Raw genomic sequence first — 20539 nt, 5'->3', positions numbered from 1 at the left:
TGTTCCCGCTAAGCTGCGCTGGCGCACAAAATATTACATCGCAGCGCACAAGTTTCTCGTCACAGCGCACGGCAGATGGCAGGGCGGCGAGAGGAGAATCGGGCGAGTTGGCTCATAACTTTGCTGGCGCCCGATATTTTTAGCTCACAGCGAAAAAAGTTTGCTCACAACACCCGCCCGCTTAGAGGGAGCGCTGGTGGTGACGGGACTAAATCGCGCCAGACAACGGCGCGCCAACAACTGAGCACAAGGTTGACGGCGCGCCGAAGAAAAGCACTATTTTAAAGGGCTCCGACGGGGGGGGTGGGGGGGAACCCCCCCCCACTTTACTTAACAGACATTGCGCTGCCGTGGGGGGTTTGGGGGGTTGTAACCCCCCTCATTATACTTAAAACTGAACTTTTTCCCTAAAAAAACAGGCAAAAAGTTTGGTTTCAAGTACAATGAGGGGGGTTACAACCCCCCAAACCCCCTACAACGCCAGCGCGATGTCTGTTAAGTAAAATAGGGGGGGGTTCCCCACCAACACCCCCCGTCGGAACCCTTTAAAATAGTGCTTTTCTTCGGCGCGCCGTCAACCTTGCGCTCAGTTGTCGGCGCGATTTTGTCTATGAACCCTTTAGGCATCCGCAGGCTTGCCTAGGCATGAGTCTGACACCTTAAATGCAGGCCTGTAAAATGCTGGCCTACATTTAAGACGGCCGTGGAAAAAAAATAGACATGATTCTGGCCGCTCCCTATCTACAGTACTAGTAGCTCAATGCTGCATTGTGTCCTTGCTTCCCCATTCCCCTATATCTTCTGAATCACACACACACACCCACCAGGCTTGTACTCATCGGTTAAGTGGCTTCCAAAGTTGTAAATCATGTCCAGGTGCCGTCTCTCCTGCAGCCGGTTGCCCACCTCCCGGAAGGCATCCTGTGCCATGTTCTGCATTTGTTTCTTGGCGAGGTCCAAACCATGGCGGACATTGGCTTTCTGAATGACCTTCAGAATGTCACCATAGTCCGGGAAGTTGTCAGGCTTGTTGATGAACTTCTCCACGCGGCGATTGACTTCAGGGTAGCGGGTGCCTCGGTAGGGGATGCGCTGCTCGATGACACGGCCCGTCAAGCTGCAGCACTTCTTCAGTTCACACAGCTTGTCAAAGATCCGCATCATTTTTCTTTTCAGGCGATTCTCCTGGATGTAGGTGGAGTCCGGGTCATCCATCTCCTCCAGGTCCAGCTCCTTCTCCTGCAGACGCCGGATCTCAGTTGTGTACACCTTCAGTAGGTTCTCCAGATACCGAATTTGTCTCTTGGAACCCGTCTGCTGCTTCTCGGTGGCCTCTGCGGACTGTTCGGCAGCAGGATCCCCCTCAGTTGTGGGCTCTGCGGCACTCGTGGGGGCAGTGGAGATGCTGCTTGGCACCAGTTTCTTTTTCTCCGAGTGAGCTTTAAAGACTGTACAGAGCTCATTGATGTAAACGTATACTTTACTCTTCTTACTCTGAACCCGGGTCAGGCAGCGGCCAATCACGTTCCGAAACTCCGTGGAAGAGAGAAATTTGGTGTTCGTCTTTTCCTGCCGCCCTTTTAAATACGATATCACCTCTGGATGTTCCAAGGTGAGACGGGAACAGAACTCCACAAACTACAACCAGAAAAAAGAGAGAGAGAGATAAAATACTGACAAACAACTTCAAATCATGATTGTGTCCTTTAGAGTTATAGCATCCTCCACTCCAACAAAACCCCCCGTCAGAGCCCCTAAAAACACTCTTTTTCTTCGGCGCGTGCTTCCGTCTTGCGCTCAGTTATCGGCGCGCGCCTTTGTCTTCGGCGGTTTTGTCTATGAACCAATGTTCACATCTTCTCTTCCTACCCCCCTTTTAAAATTTATTTTAATATTCTTAGCTTTGTAAACCGGCCAGGTACACGCTGATGGTCGGTATATTCAAATTTAAATAAACTTGGAAACTTGCTGGGGATAGAACGCTCACCTCGGCAAAAAGCTTCTGATTCTCCAATTTCAAGGAGCTGGGGCCCTCTCTGGTAACCCTGAGCTGCTTCCCTGCACCATTGGTTTGAGCCCCAGGAACAGAGGTGGGGGAAAGTTCTCGTCGAGGATGGCTAGCAGGAGGGTTGGGACGAGATTCTGGGAAGCTATCCTCCCGTGTCTCCTTGTCTTCGTCATCTTCACCATCATCTAGGACGATGATGCTGCTCTCTGGTTTTGCCATGGGGGCAGCAGTGGTGGCGGTGGCGGCACAGAACTGCAGAAAAGGTGGCACAGTCAATGCACAAACATCTTTCAAGGTTGCGACTTGCTTCCTTCAGACCTGCTCTAGAAATTCAGCATCTCGAGCTTCCCAGCCACTTCACTGCTGATGTCGCCACCCCATTCTTCAGGAAAAGTGATAACAGTATGTCAACTGGACAAGGTCTCTTCACACTAGAAAACAGGGATATCCAGATGGACTCTGTGGAATAAAGAAAGAGCCCTTAAGAATGTCACCAAAACCCCATTAACTGACCTTTCAAACTTACATTGTGTCAGAAGATGACATTTCCAAACACTTGTGAAATCTCCTCTTTCAAGTTTACCTCCCACGTGAATATTTATGGGGTCCTTTTATCAAGCCGCACTAATGGGGTTAGCGCGTCAGACATTTCATCATGCGCTAACCCCCGCGGCCGGCTAAACAACTAACGCCTGGTCAATGTAGGTGTTAGCGGCTAGCCCGGCAGGCGGTTTAACGGGCGCTAAACCTCTACCGCAGCTTGATAAAAGGACTCCTATATGTTTTCATTATTTTAAAATTTTATAGCTTGCTTACAACTAAAGGGCTTGCAGTTTAAAAACATACGTATTAACACCAAACAATACACACATTACATACATAAAGTGAAAATATTAATTCCCAAATATAGTCATCACAAAAGCAATGTCTCATATCACCTCAGTTTTTTAGAAGAAAGCCTTAACAAATACAAATTTATTTATTTATTATAACTATTTATATACTGTCTACAACAGTGGTCTCAAACTTGCGGCTCGGGGGCCACATGCGGCCCACCAGGTACTATTTTGAGGCCCTCGATATGTTTATTATAATAACAAAAGTAAAATAAAACAGTTTCTTGATCATATGTCTCTTTAGCTATAAATCACAATATTATTATTAAGACTTAGCCAAAAGGAAAGATTTATAAACTATAAAGAGTTTTACCTCATGCAAAATTGTCATTTCTCTAATAAGACATTAACTATTTTTCTGAGGCCCTCCAAGTACCTACAAACCCCAAATGTGGCCCTGCAAAGGGTTTGAATTGGAGACCACTGGTCTACAAGTAGGTAGTTTTACTGCCTTTTAAGCTGTTGATGAGAATTGCAATAACGCAAATACCCTGGATGTGCATTACACAATTTTTGGGCCCATTACTGAAAAACCACCAGGGTAAGTTACTGCATGCTGAATTAACTGTGAATCTGGCATCACCACCTTTTTCTCCTCATTCACTCGGAATGCTCATCTGGCCGTATAGAATTGGATGGAATTTTTCACAAAAAATGGAGCAACACAGTGCAAACTCGGACAGACCAAACATATTACTTTATACTGCACACGGTAATTGTAGTGCTCAGGTACACAGCTCCTTTCTGTACTTCCTTACATGCTCTACAACAGGGCTGGCCAAGTCCATTCCTCGAGATCTACTGGCAGGCCAGGTTTTCAGGATATCCACAATGAATATGCATGAGAGAGATTTGCATACCAAGAAGGCAGAGCAGGCCAATCTCTCTCATGCATATTCATTGTGGATATCCTGAAAACCTGGCCTGCCAGTAGATCTCGAGGACCGGACTTGGGCAGCCCTGCTCTACAATCTCCTCTTTAAAACTTCACGCTCCCATTTCCACTCATCTCTCCCAGTTTACTTCGCTTTGTTTTCTCTCACCGACCAACTTTCCCCTATTTTTTTGCCATCTCCTTCGCTCCCTCACCCAGCTATAGGTCACCCCTGCCATCACCTGGGGTCACCCTTTCCCTCCACCTAGTTTTTCCTCATTTTCGTATAATTGGTACTGGTGAGAGATTTTTTAACGTGTTCTAATTTTTAATGCAATGTTTGGGGGGGTTGTATAAATTGTTTTATATATTGTAAACCACTCTGACATCATTTGAAGGGTGGTATATCAAATATTTTTAACTATGTTTTCATTCACTGTGCTCTAAAGAATGATGTTCCTTTACAGCTTTTTCTTTAAAGCACAGGTGTCAAAGTCGGTCCTCGAGGGCCAGAATCCAGTTGGGTTTTCAGGATTTCCCCAATGAATCTGCATGAGATCTATTTGCATGCACTGCTTTCAATGCATATTCATTGGGGAAATCCAGAAAACCCGACTGGATTCCGGCCCTCGAGGAGGGACTTTGACACTCCTGCTTTAAAGCTTTACCATCCACCTAGAGCAGGGATGTCAAACTCAATCACATAAGGGGCCGAAATCTGAAAAAAAGGCAAAGTTGCAGGCTAAATTTTTTTTTTAAAGATTCTTAGGGGTCCTTTTATTAAGGTACGCTAACCAATTTAGCGCACCTTAATAAAAGGACCCCTTAGTCTTAGTAGAAGTATAGGGTTGCAACCTCTCCAACCCCATGCCAGCTCTGTGATGTAAACAAAAATTAAAAAAAGACTTTTCCGTTCTCTTTTAGGTCCTAGTTCACGCTCGCTAACACCAGCTCTTCTTCTTTCCTTTCTTTTCTGGAGTCTGAGGGATGGATTGAGCAGTGCCAGGCTCATTTCTTCTTCTGCTTGCCCCATGAGGCAGTTTTATGTATAGGAGAGCTTCCTAGCACTGGGGATCAGAAGGGCAGTGGAAGATATTTCTATGTCTGCTTCGGACCTGACTCTGCAGGTTCACGCCGCATCATCTGTAGGTTCTCGCGGCCTGCAGAGGATCGCTGGTCGGCAGCAGCAATCCTAGCAGACCACTGTAGCCTCAGCTGCACATTCCCTGTGGCGCGGTCCCGTACATCAGAGGAGGGCGAGACCGCGCCTGAGGCTATGGCGGCTTGCTAGGATCGCTAATGCAGCTCCTGATTGGGTAAGGCCTGACTTAGTGCAGGAAGAGGCGGTCGTAGCATACCGCGAGTGATTTCCTGCACTTGCAGCGCTCTGGCTACTCTCATGCTGCACTCTTCAGGCTCCCATATTCACGGTTTTTCGAGAACCCTGGTGAATATCAGGAGAATACTGTATATATATATATATATATATATATATATATATATATATATATATACTATATATGTGTATATATATGTATACACACACACACACACATTTTTTAGTATGGTATCTGTGTAAATAGGGAGAGTGTGGTGCAGTGGTTAAAGCTACAGCCTCAGCACCCACGCTGCTCCTTGTGACCCTGGGCAAGTCACTTAATGCCTCCATTGCCCCAGATACATTATATCAGTGGTCTCAAACCCTTTGCAGGGCCACATTTTGGATTTGTAGGTACTTGGAGGGCCTCAGAAAAAAATAATTAATTTTACATGAGGTAAAACTCTTTATAGTTTACAAATCTTTCCTTTTGGCTAAGTCTTAATAATAATATTGTCATTTATAGCTAAAGAGACAGATGATCAAAAAAACTGTTTTAATTTACTTTTGTGATTATGATAAAACATACCGAGGGCCTCAAAATAGTACCTGGCAGGCCGCATGTAGCTCCCGGGCCACGAATTTGATACGACTGCATTAGATAGGTTGTGAGCCCACCGGGACAGACAGGGAAAAATGGCTTGAGTACCTGAATAAATCCATGTAAACCATTCTGAGCTCGCCTGGGAGAATGGTATAGAACAGTGGTCCCCAACCCTGTCCTGGAGGACCACCAGACCAATCTGGTTTTCAGGCTCGCCCTAATACATATGCATGAGAGAGATTTGCATGCCTGTCACTTCCATTATATGCAAATCTCTCTCATGCATATGCATTAGGGCAAGCCTGAAAACCCGATTGGTCTGGTGGTCCACCAGGACAGGGTTGGGGAACACTGGTATAGAAAACTGAATAAATAAATACACACACACCTATATTTATGCACCGAGGAACTGTATACCAACATAAAACATTTGCAGAAGGGTGTATACCTGGAGGCACACATCTGTTTTTATGAAATTGGGGGGGGGGGGGGCCCAGCATACATGTCTGTAAGCAGCAAGCGCTTGTACATCTGAGATGGTAAATATGTACACAAGTGTGAGCAGCCAGACATGCATATTTATAGTCCATGTATTGAGAAGCTATATACCTACATGCATGCATAGACTACCAGATAAAGTGATATATAGAATTGTAAATAAAACATGTTAAGTGAGATGAAAAGCTTCAGGAATCCCCATCCAGGCATGAAGAGGCTGTATACCCCAAAAAATAAACACATACATGTATATCAAATAATGTACAAAAATATATATATATATATATATATACAAGCCTGAGTTGTGCCTTCAACAATATCATGTAATGTGATTGTCTAAGTTGATTTCACATTAAGGACTCACACTCCATAGTGTAGTAGACATTATCACTATAAGCTAAAGCTAAGTGATAGTCTGATTGTTTTAAAAAAAATCCAGTTAAAAATTTTGATAAAAATCAATAATAATAATAAAGGTTGGACCGACGAAGAGTAAAAACAGTTGGAGGTTTATACCCTGATGGTGGTCTGTAGGTCCATACAATCTAACTATGATACGAATATTTACTATAATCATTGTGAGAGTGTTTACTATAGTTGAAGAATGTCTACTACACTATGGCAGTGGTTCCCAACCCTGTCCTGGAGGAACACCAGGCCAATTGGGTTTTCAGGCTAGCCCTAATGAATATGCATGAAGCAAATTTGCATGCCTATCACTTCCATCATATGCAAATCTCTCTCGTGCATATTCATTAGGGCTAGCCTGAAAACCCGATTGGCCTGGTGTTCCTCCAGGACAGGGTTGGGAATCACTGCTTGGAGTGCGAGTCCCTAATGTGAAATTAACTTAGACAATCCCATTACATGACATCAAATAACGTGACATATAAAATAAATGCAATAAAACATGTAGGTGAGATGAAACGCTACAAGCATCCCCCCGTCCCCATTCATGCAATGAGAGGTTGAATACCTAAAAAAGGAAACACGGAAAGAAATGTTGAAAGAAGCCAGGGCGAGGGGTGGCCTACAGCACAGGTGTCAAAGTCAGTCCTTGAGGGCCGGAATCCAGTCGGGTTTTCAGGATTTCCCCAATGAATATGCATGAGATCGCTTTGCATGCACTGCTTTCAATGCATATTCATTGGGGAAATCTTGAAAACCCAACTGGATTCCGGCCCTCGAGGAGGGACTTTGACACCCCTGGCCTACAGTAATAGTAATAGTAGTGATCGATCAAATCCAATCAATCAAAGCTGCAGGCATCCACTGAGCCTGGGCATAGGGGCTGGCGCGCATGCCCGTAGGTGCAAATGCTAAGCCTACAAACAGACGTTGCGCGCGTGAAGGGGGGGGAGGGGAGACGCTCAGCCCCTCTCCTGCCCCGCAGCCTGTCTGGCGAGCAGAGGCGGATTATTTGGAAAAGGGCGGGAAGCCAAGGACCGGGGACGGAGGTTTGCACCGCTCACCCGCTACGTCCGTCGTCGCCGTCACGCACAGTCCACTTCCGGTTTCCCAGGCCCAACGGCGATGTCAAGCCGTTATCGCGCGCACGCTCCTTCGCCAGCTAAGCCTTAGCCGACAGCGAGCGCGCATGAGCGGAAGCGACCGGAAATCCATCCCGGCGCGAGCCGGCCACCCCCTCTCCGCTCTGGCACGTGACAACGGCTGACCAGTGACGGGGACGGTCGGGTTTGGGAAAGAGAGTGGGCGTGACCGTGACGTCATCAGCCACTGGGCTTCGGCGTCCAAGAGCGTAAACGCTATAGTAGAACGTCAGCGTGTTGTCTGCGCAAACTCAGTTTAGCGCCACTACCGTACGCAAAAATGGCACCTCCCGGAGGGAGGCGACTTCCGGTCTGGCCGGAAGTGGGGGGGTCCTTTTCCGCCCCTCACGGGCCCGCAGCTGAAATCGCTACCTGAGTGATCCCGGGAAAGATAGCGTTGAAATCGCCGAGATGGTGAGTGTCGTGCATAATATTGGGAAGCGCAGAGGCGGCCGAGTGTAGACGACCGCCTGTGGCCCCCGGCTGGGCCCGGCCCGAGGAGGATGGCTACGGAAGAAGCACGCTGAAGCCGCGGACTCTCGGAGCCGCCACTGAGCGGACGGGGATCTCTTAAAGGGCCAGTAACATTCTTGACAGCTGAGGATTTCGCCTACAATGTGATAGAGGTTACACAAAGAATGTTTGATATATCGATCCTGTTTTGCACAGTAAAGCATATGTTATTTGAATTTAAATTTGTTCAGTCATACTGGACTATTTGCTCAAGATTTAGGGCTCCTTTTATCAAGCCACGCTAGCGGTTTAATGCACGTAATACTGTGCGCTAAACCACTAGCCGCTACCGCCTCCTCTTGAGCAGTCGGTAGTTTTTAGCCAGCGCGAGGGTTAACGTGTGATGAAAAGTCACGCGCGTTAACCCCACTTGTGAGGCTTGATACAAGGAGCCCTTGATTTGACAACTGAAAAAACAATAATAAAACTGAGATTAATACAAAACACCGCCATTCGCCTAATTTTCGGACTAAGAAAAAACGACCACATCAGCCCCTACTACAAAAAGCTGCACTGGCTTCCAATAGAAGCGCGAATTCTATTCAAATTCGCTTGCACCTGTTTCAAACAAGCCTGGGGACTAGCACCTTCATACCTACAAACTCACTTCACCCTACACAACCCCACAAGAACGACCAGAAACAAAAACATCTTTGCATACCCAAAGACTACAGGCTGCAGATACAAATCCTTCTTGGACAGAACCTTTAAGTACCAAGCGAACAGACAGCAAACCTGGCTGAAAACCCACATAAACGAACCAAATATGACTTACAATACTTTCCGCAAATCGATCAAAACCACCCTATTCGCTAAATTCATTGACTAAAACGGTCCCCTCCCCCACTAAGACCCCTCTCACGGATGTTCTAAATCTTTCAGACACTCATTACCCTTAGATCTCCAATTAATATGTAAGTTTACCATTTAGACTATTGTACTGCATTTAGACTCTTTGTTCGGTACTGTATTTAAACTTATTGTATGGTATTGTATTTAGACTCACTCTACTGTATTATATGTGGATTTATTGTATTGTATTAGTATTGTACTGTACTAAGACCTTTGTTATTCGCTGAATGTCCAGCCTTCTTACAATGTAAACCGCCTAGAAGTCGCCTGACTATGGCGGTATAGAAAAATAAAGTTATTATTATTATTATACAGCCATTTATTTAATTAATTATTTATATACCACTTATATCCTAAGAGTGGTTTTACATTCAGGTACTTTATCATATTTCCCTCTCTGTCCCGGTGGGCTCAAACTCTACCTCGTGTACCTGGGACAATGAAAGGATTAAGTGACTTGCCCAGGGTCACAAGGAGCATTGAGGATTTGAACCCACAGCCTCAGTGTGCTGAGGCTGTAACTCTAACCCCTGTGCCATACACTCCCCACATATTATTTTGTAATCTGTGTTTCCAACATATGCTAAACCAGCAACAGTGCTTATGGTTAGATTCTTTGCTATCCATTGCTTTAAAAATCATTTTTAACTCTTGCAATGGTGGAATTTGATTTGCTTAACATATCGATACGAAACTCATTTAACGAAAAAATACTTATTACATTCCAAAAACACTGACAAATGGTCTATTTTATCTGCCTATACTGATATAGATACAAGCCTTACCATAATGTATCTTCCCCTCCCTATTATTTTGATTTTCAATCTCGATGTATTTATTAACTTACCTAATTTCTCCTTCCCAGTGTCTGGTTATGCCCCCTTTTTATTATTTTCTTCATTTTATTTCAAATTTTAGATGTTTTATTATTTATTTATTTAAACTCTTTCCATTGTAAACCATTTAGATAGCTATTTAATAGACGGTATATCAAAGTATAAAGAAACTTGGAAAGTAGCATGTCCTGCAATTTCCTCTCAGGGGTAGTATTCCAAGAAATCTGCTCTGTATTGATGGTGCTGAAGTGCTGAGTGTACAGAACTGGCACATAAGGATAGACAGTACTGAAGTTATGCTTTAACTTCCAGTCTATCTCTTAGTTCCCTATCAGAATGCTAGGGGCTGTTTATTGGGGGATGTCTGGCAGCAGGGAATCCAAACGCAACAATATGGACCCAAGAGCAGTTAGAGAGAGACATATTTTGGCTACTATATGTAACAATGTTTAAAGCCTGTGTATTCTTATTTGTAATTATGTGTTTTGTATTTAACTTGCTTTTAGGGGTTTGTGAAAGTTGTTAAAAACAAAGCCTACTTCAAGAGATATCAGGTCAAGTTCCGGAGGAGGAGAGGTGAGCTCCCTGTTCCCAGTCAGGAGAAAACAGCCACCCCAAAACGTTTCGCTTATGGATTGAGAAGGGAGGCTGCAGACCTTCCCATAAAACTGACCTCACAACAACAAAATTGCTGTTTATTAATAATAGACAAAAGTCAGCTTTTCATGGAACAACAAAGTACAGCACATTGAGCCAATGGATACATGGCTCCATCCTAAAATTAAGCCAGCTGCTATGCCACTTATATACTTTTAGACCAGTAGCCTAGCCTAGTTACAGATTACTTACTCACCTTTTATTGGGTTGACTCTTTTATCATATCTACTAATTGTATAGTCTGCATTTTTATTGAGCCATATTGAAGCATGATATCACCCCAGTATCAAAATCTGACTCCTCTCTATTTCCCTGACAATGCATTCTTAATACCATGGTCAATAATTTCTGAGAGCAGACCCCCTCTCCTCCTGAGCTTCATTGTCTTTCATTAGTGGTTTAGATAACTTTTGGTAGGACATCTTATCCTGCAGTAATGGTGCCTGGGCTTATCTTCTTGTTCTTGTTTTGGGTTAGTCATCTTCTGGAAAGTCCCAAAATATCCAAAACTGTTAGCAGATAATCAGTGTTGTAATAGTCAGCCGATGCTTGCCAGCTTTTTGGGGCAAAGATGAATCTCATACAGAGCATATTGTTTCTTGCTGACAGGGAGAAATACGATTGTTTAGAAACTAGAATTCAATAGCAGTGTCTCTCTTCAAAATATAACTTTTTGGGGGTCTCATGGAGGTCTGCACCTACATTTTCATGAAGGTATTACTCTCGATTCTTCCTCAGGATGCTGTAGATATGGCAATGGCAGCTTTACATTACCTTTAGAATATCTGTATTTGGTTGTGTTTGAGAAAATAACACGATTTCCGTACCAGGTCTCACTGTTGAGATGTTAAAGTTTCCCTATTTGGGTGACTCCTGGTCCAGGGAAGTGGCTCTTGCTACAAGTCAGCGTAGTTCAGACCATGCTTGAGTGTCTATCCATATTGTAGTTTAAAGAGCAGCTCCATTCTGGCCAGGGTCTTTTCTCAGTGTTGCAAGCAGTAGGCATAGAGCACAGGGCCAATGAGCCAGGTTGTAGGTCTCGCAGTGGCTTGTCTGTGCCTTATTGTGAACCAAGACTGGGTTCTAATGTTCTGAGCATTTTTCTAATCTTCTTCCAACATACTGGAGTTCATACACTGGGACTCCATCCAGAATCTGCCAGCCTTAAGCCATAAGTACAGCCACTAGGCATGCATGATGATTGTGACTCCCAACCTGCCTTCTAGCAGTATCTCCAACCTTGGCTGACCTAGGGGAGTAGGAGTTCTGAGCTGGGAAGTGGCATAGCAAGGGTAGGTGGCATCCTCCCCCCAATACCTCTTTAAATCTTCGCCAGTGCAAGTTGGTTCTCCAGGCTGCTGTTCGTGCAGGCATTGACTTTCCCTCTGATGTCAATTCCTGGCTCCATGACCCTTAAGTGATTGCTGAGGGGAGCCAGCACAAGCAGCAGGCCAGAGAAGTTGCTTGCGTTTGTAAAAATTTAAAGAGATACCGAGAGGGGGGAGCCTGCCGTTGAGACAGAGAGGCACCGGCACCCCTACCAAGACAGCACCCAAGGCGGTCTGCCACCCCCACACTTACTACACCTGTAGGTAGATTTATGGGTATACTAATTAGCATAACAAATAAGTCACGTGTATCTTAGTTGCTAGGGAAACCATAAACACCTTATCCAGGGTTCGGATAATTGCCTACTTATACAAAAGAGACCAGGGTTATATGAAATATTTTATTATAGAAATAGAAAAATATAATTCACAAGCCAGCAGTAAATAATAACTAATTATTTGTTACATATATCTCATTACATAATTATTACACAATAATCCCTAAGTAAGCAAATATAACTAAGTAAGCAAATATAGAAATAAGCAAATTATAGAAATAGAAAAATATAATTCACAAGCCAGCAATAAATAATAACTAATTATTTGTTACATATATCTCATTACATAATTATTACACAATAATCCCTAAGTAAGCAAATATAACTAAGTAAGCAAATATAGAAATAAGCAAATTATAGAAATAGAAAAATATAATTCACAAGCCAGCAATAAATAATAACTAATTATTTGTTACATATATCTCATTACATAATTATTACACAATAATCCCTAAGTAAGCAAATATAGAAATAAGAAAATAAGCAAATTATAGAAATAGAAAAATATAATTCACAAGCCAGCAGTAAATAACTAATTATTTGTTACATATATCTCATTACATAATTATTATACAATAATCCATAAGTAAGCAAATATAATCCCTAAGTAAGCAAATATAACTATTTCTTACACACTAAATAATTCCTTATAATAATAATTCCTGATTAGCAGCAATCTATTACAGTTTATCACCCAGAGTAACAACTCCTTTCCTGAAAACCAATCAGAGATCTACCTAGCCCCGCTTATAAGAAAAATATGATTCCTTCCTCACCATCCTTCGGCCAAGCCTACTTCGATCAGGGGGGAGGGAATTCGTCCTTTCTCAGCATAGCACTTTGTAGAAATTCTCCCGGTCAGCAAGAGTCTGTTATTCACTGCAGTCTGTCAGAAATAGTTCCTTAAGTGATATGAACACCAGGTCTGGATAAAAGGTCCTGTTCCTTCACTTCCTGGAAGAGAGCTAATCACAAGAGGTAACTTCTCAGGTCTTAATTATTAGGGAAGGTGTGCAGAGAATCCTATGCTAAGATCCAAGTTCCCTTACACCTCAGCACAGAATAATGATAATTAGGTGCCTTCTCCTTAGTTCTCATCAGATGACCGCCCTCTGACCAATCCAGAAACAATCCCAATTAGTAGTCTTTCACCAATTAGTAGCCATTCTGTATCTTCGTGCACCAGCCTTCTAGAGAGGTGCCTCAGTAGATAAGAGAGAGACATACCGATCATGGAAGCTCATTCCTCCTACAACTTTCTCAGGAGCTGAGCCGGGCACATGTCCTGGACTGAAGAAACACAGAGTTCTTGTAAACAAGTCCAGAATGCACCTGGCAGGCAGCAGGCTACAAAGATGATTTCTTCTTGCAAAAGATGGTTCAGGCTTTGTGACATCATAGAGGCCTAACCTCAGGTGTGTGAGGAAGGAACCACCCCTACACACCACTGGAGTTGGGCCCACAAAGGCCACCTCTAGTCCTGATATTCATGTCATTGGAATGGCCACTGTCCTTGATATGTTTAAATTTAAAGTTTAGATTGTGACCCACCTAGAAGGATCCCCCGATGGGGCAAGATAGCAAAAATAAATAAACAAACATGTAACTTGAAATATATTTATTCAATTTTCTATACTGTTGCCCCAGGGGAGCTCAGAATGGTTTATGTGAATTTATTCAGTTACTCAAGTATTTTTTTATTTCCTGGTGGGCTCACAATCTATCTAATGTACTTGGGGGGGATTAACTGACTTGCCCAGGGTCACAAGGAGCAGCATGGGTTTGAACCCACAACCCAGGGTGTTGAGATTGTAGCTTTAACCACTGCACCACATTCTCTGCTTGAGGTTTTGACTAGACAATGACACGGTGACAAAATTCATCACCGTTCCCGTCCCCGCGGATAACCGCAGGAAATAATCCCATGTCATTTTCTAGTGTCTATTTCAACCTCAATCCTTCTACATCAGCATTCTTTAAAGCAAAGTTTACGGGTCAGTGGTTGTGGCCATTCATACTCTGATTCTTCCCTCTCTCTTTAAAGAATGACATGAAGATGGTTTCCCGCGGTTATCCGCGGGGACGGGAACGGTGATGAATTTTGTCACCGTGTCATTCTCTAGTTTTGACAGTGCTTTTTCTTGCCTGCGTTGTATTGGAGAAGTTGCATGTTTTTGACTATCATTTTTCCAGAGGGGAAGACAGATTACTACGCCCGGAAGCGCCTGGTGATTCAGGATAAGAATAAATACAACACTCCAAAATATCGTCTGATTGTGCGCATCACGAACCGGGATATTGTGAGTCAGGTGCGTGCAGTGCTGATCAGTGACTGAGCTCTCGGAACACGCATGTGTGCTTGCCTTTTCCCTCCGACAGGTTAATGTACAAATCCATCTGTTCAAGAATGAAAGGTTTCTGCTTTCAAAAGCTTATTACTTTTGAATTTATCAATATGTATTATGTAGTAGCACAATTTTGCTGTGTTTTGCCTCAAACAGGCCTGTCACAAGGGAAACGTTAGCTCTCCAACCCCTCCGCCTTTTTTTTTTTTTTTTTAAATAAAACCATAGTGTGGTTTATAGCCCAACAGCTCTGACGCTCATAGGAATTCTATGAGCGTCAGAGCTGTAACCACCAGGGCCAGCATTAAAAAAGCGCTACAGTGGGGGCAAGTTATCTCTGCCGATTGATAACAGAAGTGAAAACCCCTTTTTGCAACAGTTTATCATTTTACCTGTCATATGTTATGTGAGCGGTTATTTAAAAAATGTTGTATTCTGCTCAATTCAGTGTTCAAAGTTGATAACAAAATAAAAAGAACTTAATATCCATAAAACCTAAAATTGAGCTTTCATGTGAATTGAACATTTGGAAACAACTTACTTTTTATCAGTACCTGGTGCTAGAATATGTATGTTCTGAAAATTAAAACACATTCTACAAGTCAGGAAAGCTGGTCTTTTTGTCAACAAGGAAAGAAATTGGCAGAGGTCTCTTTTCCTGGTCTCAGATTTGATGGTCCAAATACTTACATTTGAGTTGTCAAACCACAGATAATCAGAAATAGCCCAATATTTGCCCCCACCTGCATTAAAAATCTTATGTTTGTTGGTGGGGGAAGACCGGGTTTGTCAGGATTGTGATGGTACTGCAGTGACCGGTTCTCTGACCCCCCTCCTCCCTTTACAAAACCATAGTACGGTTTTTAGCTCCAGCGGTAACAGTTCCAACGATCATAGAATTCCTACGAACATTGGAGCTGTTATTGCCACAGCCGGTGCTAAAAACCACACTACAATTTTGTAAAAGGGTGGGTGAGGGTTGGTTTTTATGTATTTATTTTTGTTATGAAAATTCTCTTGTTATTAGATGGTGATTTCTGTTGTATATTTCTCTTAAGATAGCTTTCCCTCCCCTTTTATGAATTTTTATTGCCAGTAGCGGTAGTAAAGCTCAGACATTCATAGAATTCCTATGAGCGTCAGAACCTGTACCGCCGTAGCCGGCGATTAAAAAAAACCCCTAACACAGCTTCATAAAAGGGGGGTTTGTTTAAAAGTGAAATCTAATCTAATCAGTAATCTTATATTCCGCTATTTTTCAATTCATATCCGAAGTAGAAATGCAACGTGGTTTTGTGACCTCCTGACAAATGTTATTGATGTGTTGAGGACATTTCACTCCAGTCTCACACATGCTATTGCCCTTCTGGAAAGGAGGGATAGTTAAACCCTGAACCCTGTTCTGGGCCTTTGGAATAATTGTCCAGAGGATCTTAGAAGTGCTAATGATTATTTGAATTTTTGGACACTGTTGAAGGCTTGGCATTTTAAAGTAATATTGCTTGTGTTGGTTTTACCTGCAATTTTTTTTTTTTTTTTTAATAGTTTGACAAGGGAAAAAAGTTAAAAATATATGGATATGGCAGTGATGCTTATTTTCAATATGGTTGGTTTTCATGCTGCTGACCCTAACATTCTCTTCTGTCCCACAGATAGCGTACGCCAAAATTGAGGGAGATGTCATTGTGTGCGCCGCATACTCTCATGAACTCCCAAAATATGGCGTGAAAGTCGGGCTAACCAACTATGCAGCTGCATACTGCACCGGGCTCCTGCTGGCCCGTAGGGTGAGCTGCGTAAACCTTTTTGTGTGTGTGACGATGCATGGGAGAGGGGAGTAAGGAGCAGACATGATATCTCTAAGACTTACGGTTAAGGATTGCACTTTTTGGGTTGCTCTGGAAACAAGATTGTGTGTTTATTCTCTCTCGTACAGCTGCTCACTAAGTTTGGACTAGACAAGATTTATGAAGGGCAGGTGGAGATCACAGGTGACGAGTTCAACGTGGAGAGTATTGAAGGACAGCCGAATGCCTTTTCCTGCTACTTGGACGCTGGTCTGGCCAGAACCACTACTGGCAATCGTGTGTTTAGTGTTCTGAAAGGGGCTGTGGATGGAGGACTTGTCATCCCTCATAGGTAAGTCATTTCTGCTTTGGGGTTGGGAGGATGGTTATGGCTCCTGTACATACAGCTCTTTTCTATTCCTGGGTACAGTGACCAACCTTCAAAGAGGACATATCTGCTGCACATGGAACTACTTTCCCTAGAGCAGGGGTCTCAAAACTTTTCGGCACGAGGGCCACATTGGGTACTTCAGCACTTTGCAGAAGGCAAATATTCTTATTAGCAATTAACTAACGGCTAGTAACGAACTTCCAGATTCAATTTAAAGATTAGTCACAGCGCCAGCGCTACCTCCAACGCCACAATTTGACTGTGTCGATCAAGGCTGAAGAAATACCACGAAGTATACAATTATGATTCAGTATTAAATAAAGTTGTGAATAATATTAACATAATATGGAATATCCATATATTTTGAACACAATTAATGCATTTGAAATTTATCAACACCCCGTGCTTTTTTGCAAATTCTAATTGGAAAATTAGTCCAATTTCCACCCAATTCTTCCACGGGCCGTACTAGAGCAATGGTTCTCACCTTGATAGAGAATTCTACAAGTTGTCCAGAAGGCTGCTGCTAGGGGAAGAGGCAACTTGATATCACCTATGTTTTATATATTATGTACTTATTTTATGCCTGGGGCTATAGCATGTTAAATCATAAGGAGCTCTAGTGAGAATTGAACCCAATTAGCCAGGTTTTCAGGCTACTCCTTAAAGAGTTTTTAAATTGGAAGGGGATGGGAGAAAATAAGTCTTATCTTTCTTTTTTTAAGTATATTGTGCTGTAATGATAATAATGTAAGTAAATGCATCATTTGTTGTGCACAATTGAAGTTTCAAAAATGACTAAAGAATATTAAAAGAGAACCCCCTATAGGCATTGGTGCCCAACCGCAGAATGTTGTCAGCTGCAACTGATGTTTATAATTGCAATTTCTCAAAAGGTCACATATACAAAATGGAGAAAATATTAGCATTACAACAAGGAAATATAAAAAATTTTAAGAAAATATGGGATCCATTGACAAAATATTCTAAAGATCAGATATCTTAACACATTGATAATAATAATATAGGGTTAGGGAAGGAAATATAGAAATTAATATGAGGAAAAATGAAAAAACAAATAACAGGGGAAAGGGATTCAATATATATGATATGATATTGTACATACAAATATAATTATTATAAACTAAATATTATGCTATTTATTTATTGTAAGAATGAAAATTTTATAAATAAAAATTAAAAAAAAAAAAAAAAAAAGGTTTGAAGATACACCTTCCATTTCCCGTATGAATACCTTTTACTGGTTCTGATAGTTAAGGAGAGCTACTTGGAGAGCTCGAGCTTCCAGGGCAGGGGTGGACAACTAAAGGCTGAGGGCCACAACCCAGTTGGGTTTTCAAGATTTCCACAATGAATAATCACGAGACCTGTCTGTGGCCCTTAAGGACTGATTGCCCACCCCAAGTTAGCAGCTGTGTTGTAGGAAATTGACAATTCTTATTTTCCCAGGAAGGACAGTAGATTAGAAGATTTTAGTGCAGAAGGGGTTGAAAGTGGAGTCTAGTTTTGAGAGTTTCCCTTATTGACCTTCCAGAGCAACCCAAACACTTGGGTCTACGCTCACTTGCCAGCCAATAAACTACAAGTTCAATGCTTTTTACCTTGTAAAGCATCCTATGCAGTCCACAACAAGCCAGTATTTTTCCATCTCCAGCAGCTAAGAGAGCTCCTATACAGTACAGGGTTGGTGTGGTGAGTTGTGAAGAAACCCCTGCTTTAAGTAGTTGTATGGTTGAGAGAGCCTTAAGCCAAATACACACATTAAAAAAAAATGGACATGGGGTGAGATTCTGTTGGCCAGACCTGCTACCTCAGGTAGTCCAGCTCTACCTCCCCTCAGTAACCTGAATTTTTTTTAGCATCCCCTCCAGACCAACCCAGACAGATGGGTTTACACTCCTCTGCCAGCAGGTGGAGACAGACAGCAAACTGATCTGTATGAGTAGTATAAATAGGTTATCGCAGTTCTCTTGAGATCAGTCTGTTCTCAGTCTCCAGCAGGTGGAGGTGGTGGAGCCTTAGTGGCAGCCTCTTCTCCAGAGGAAGAGCTTGAATGCTTGGCCCAACAACTGCCCACTGAAGAAAAAATAAAGAAAACCAATCACGCTAGTTGTGTCAGATCACTCAGGGGGAGTGGAGATGCGAGGTGGCAGGTGCAATCCTGAAGCTATTTTTTAAAAAAAATATTCTTGCCTCACAGACTTGAACTACACGGGATAGCAACTTTGTTTCTGCTGGAGCCAGCCTGCACAGGCTGTTTATAATTAGTTCAAGCTAGTAATTCTCAGCCTCAATCTACTGGTAGGAGTACATATATCAGAGTATTTGACCTGCTAATTTTATTTCCTTAAGAAGCTCCAGCACCTTTAGCTAGATCAGTTACAGAAGAGTTCACTGCAGAGGTAGGAGTTGAGATGGCATTCCAACTTGCTGGTTTCCTTTCTGTTGTGCTACAGCATAACAAAATTCTCACGTTTCAAATAAGTGTGTTTGTTTCTCGTTCGCTCACTGCAGGACCTGAAGGAAATAAAATTAGCAGAACCTAATCTGCCCATGTTCTTTTTACAGCACCAAGCGCTTCCCTGGCTACGATGCCGAGAGCAAGGAGTTCAAGGCCGAGGTGCACCACAGCTACATCTATGGCCAAAACGTGGCCCATTATATGAAAGAGTTGGCCGAGGAAGATGAAGACACCTTCAAGAAGCAGTTCTCACAGTACATTAAACATGGCATTACTGCTGACTCGGTACGACTTTAGCTAAGTCCTTGACAGATGTCTTTTTCAGGAGTAGCCCAAGACTTCCAATTGAAGTTTGTACCAGAGGCATGGCTGAAGGGCAGCAGTGGAATGGGAATCCTGCTGTGCCTACTCTTCCACTTAATGGTGCTTCTTGTACTCTCAGCTGAGGTGTCTCCTGCCTTATTCTCATCACTTTGCCTGATACCTCAAAATTATTTCTATAGCACTACCAGACTAGAAACCTAAACCACCTGTTTGAGCTTCTGAATAGTCTGATTCTCTTGGTCAGATCTTTCACCTGTTATTTTTTTATTACAGCTGGAGCCAATGTACCAAAAAGCACATTCCAGTATCCGCCATGATCCTGTCCCACAAAAGAAGCCCCAGAAAGAAGTGCAGTGCAAACGGTGAGTGGCTTCAGGGTAACCCTAAGAGAGACAGTTCAATGTAGTAAGAGAAACTGTGATTTTTTTTCCTCCCTTTGCTACGAGTGCTCCCCTTACTAAGTTCAAAGCAATTCCAAAAACGTATTTGTTTTGGCATTTATTGACTACCTCCAGGGCTAGTTGACCCTGCGTTCTGTCCCCTTAACGCTTTCTCCTGGTTTTGAATTGTACAGCAGTATATCTTAACTACCCGCTAATTTTCCTTCCTTTAGTTGCACCCGACCCATCCAGAACCTATGGGTTGTGTCTATCTGCTGGTTGATGAACATAACACCCAGCTTTCAACACTGGACTGCCACGGATGCTAAATCATTACAGGGTCTTTCCATCCCGAGCCTGAGCTGTGTTATTTTCTCTTTGTTATAGGTGGAACAGAGCCAAGCTGTCCCAAGCCCAGCGAAAGGATCGTGTTGCCCAGAAGAAGGCAAGCTTTCTACGTGCTCTCCAAGCACAGGCTGAGAACTAGCTATTTATTCTGTAACCAAAACATTAAAATAAGAGAGAGAGAGAAAAAATAAAATCAAGACTGCTTCTGGA

The 20539-nt window shown here is 42.9% G+C and overlaps 2 protein-coding genes across 5 annotated transcripts in view; one reads left to right on the top strand and one right to left on the bottom strand.

Moving 5' to 3' along the window:
- Positions 1 to 13528, bottom strand: part of DAXX (death domain associated protein) — a 38510-nt gene extending 24982 nt beyond the window's left edge. For 2 of the 4 annotated variants that reach the window (XM_033924541.1, XM_033924544.1), the window contains exons 1-3: positions 7671 to 7889; positions 1988 to 2467; positions 825 to 1638 (exon numbers count right to left, since the gene is read on the bottom strand). In XM_033924541.1, the coding sequence (XP_033780432.1) occupies positions 825 to 1638; positions 1988 to 2227 (1054 nt within the window). In that variant the 5' untranslated portion in view covers positions 2228 to 2467; positions 7671 to 7889. Of the gene's footprint in view, positions 1 to 824; positions 1639 to 1987; positions 2468 to 7670; positions 7890 to 13048 lie in introns of those variants that run through there. The other 2 variants (XM_033924542.1, XM_033924543.1) reach the window with 2 other exon arrangements.
- LOC117350307 (60S ribosomal protein L5-like) lies at positions 8034 to 20539 on the top strand. The gene is made up of 8 exons (XM_033924550.1): positions 8034 to 8162; positions 10456 to 10525; positions 14466 to 14581; positions 16270 to 16404; positions 16554 to 16756; positions 19385 to 19562; positions 19875 to 19963; positions 20369 to 20539. The coding sequence occupies exons 1-8, from the start codon at positions 8160 to 8162 to the stop codon at positions 20466 to 20468; spliced, it is 894 nt and encodes a 297-aa protein (XP_033780441.1). The 5' UTR covers positions 8034 to 8159; the 3' UTR covers positions 20469 to 20539.

Source organism: Geotrypetes seraphini, chromosome 16 (assembly GCF_902459505.1).
Source record: "Geotrypetes seraphini chromosome 16, aGeoSer1.1, whole genome shotgun sequence".
Taxonomy (NCBI): domain Eukaryota; kingdom Metazoa; phylum Chordata; class Amphibia; order Gymnophiona; family Dermophiidae; genus Geotrypetes; species Geotrypetes seraphini.
The sequence above is the reverse complement of the archived record's forward strand: the minus strand, read 5'-3'. Positions and strand labels throughout refer to the sequence as shown.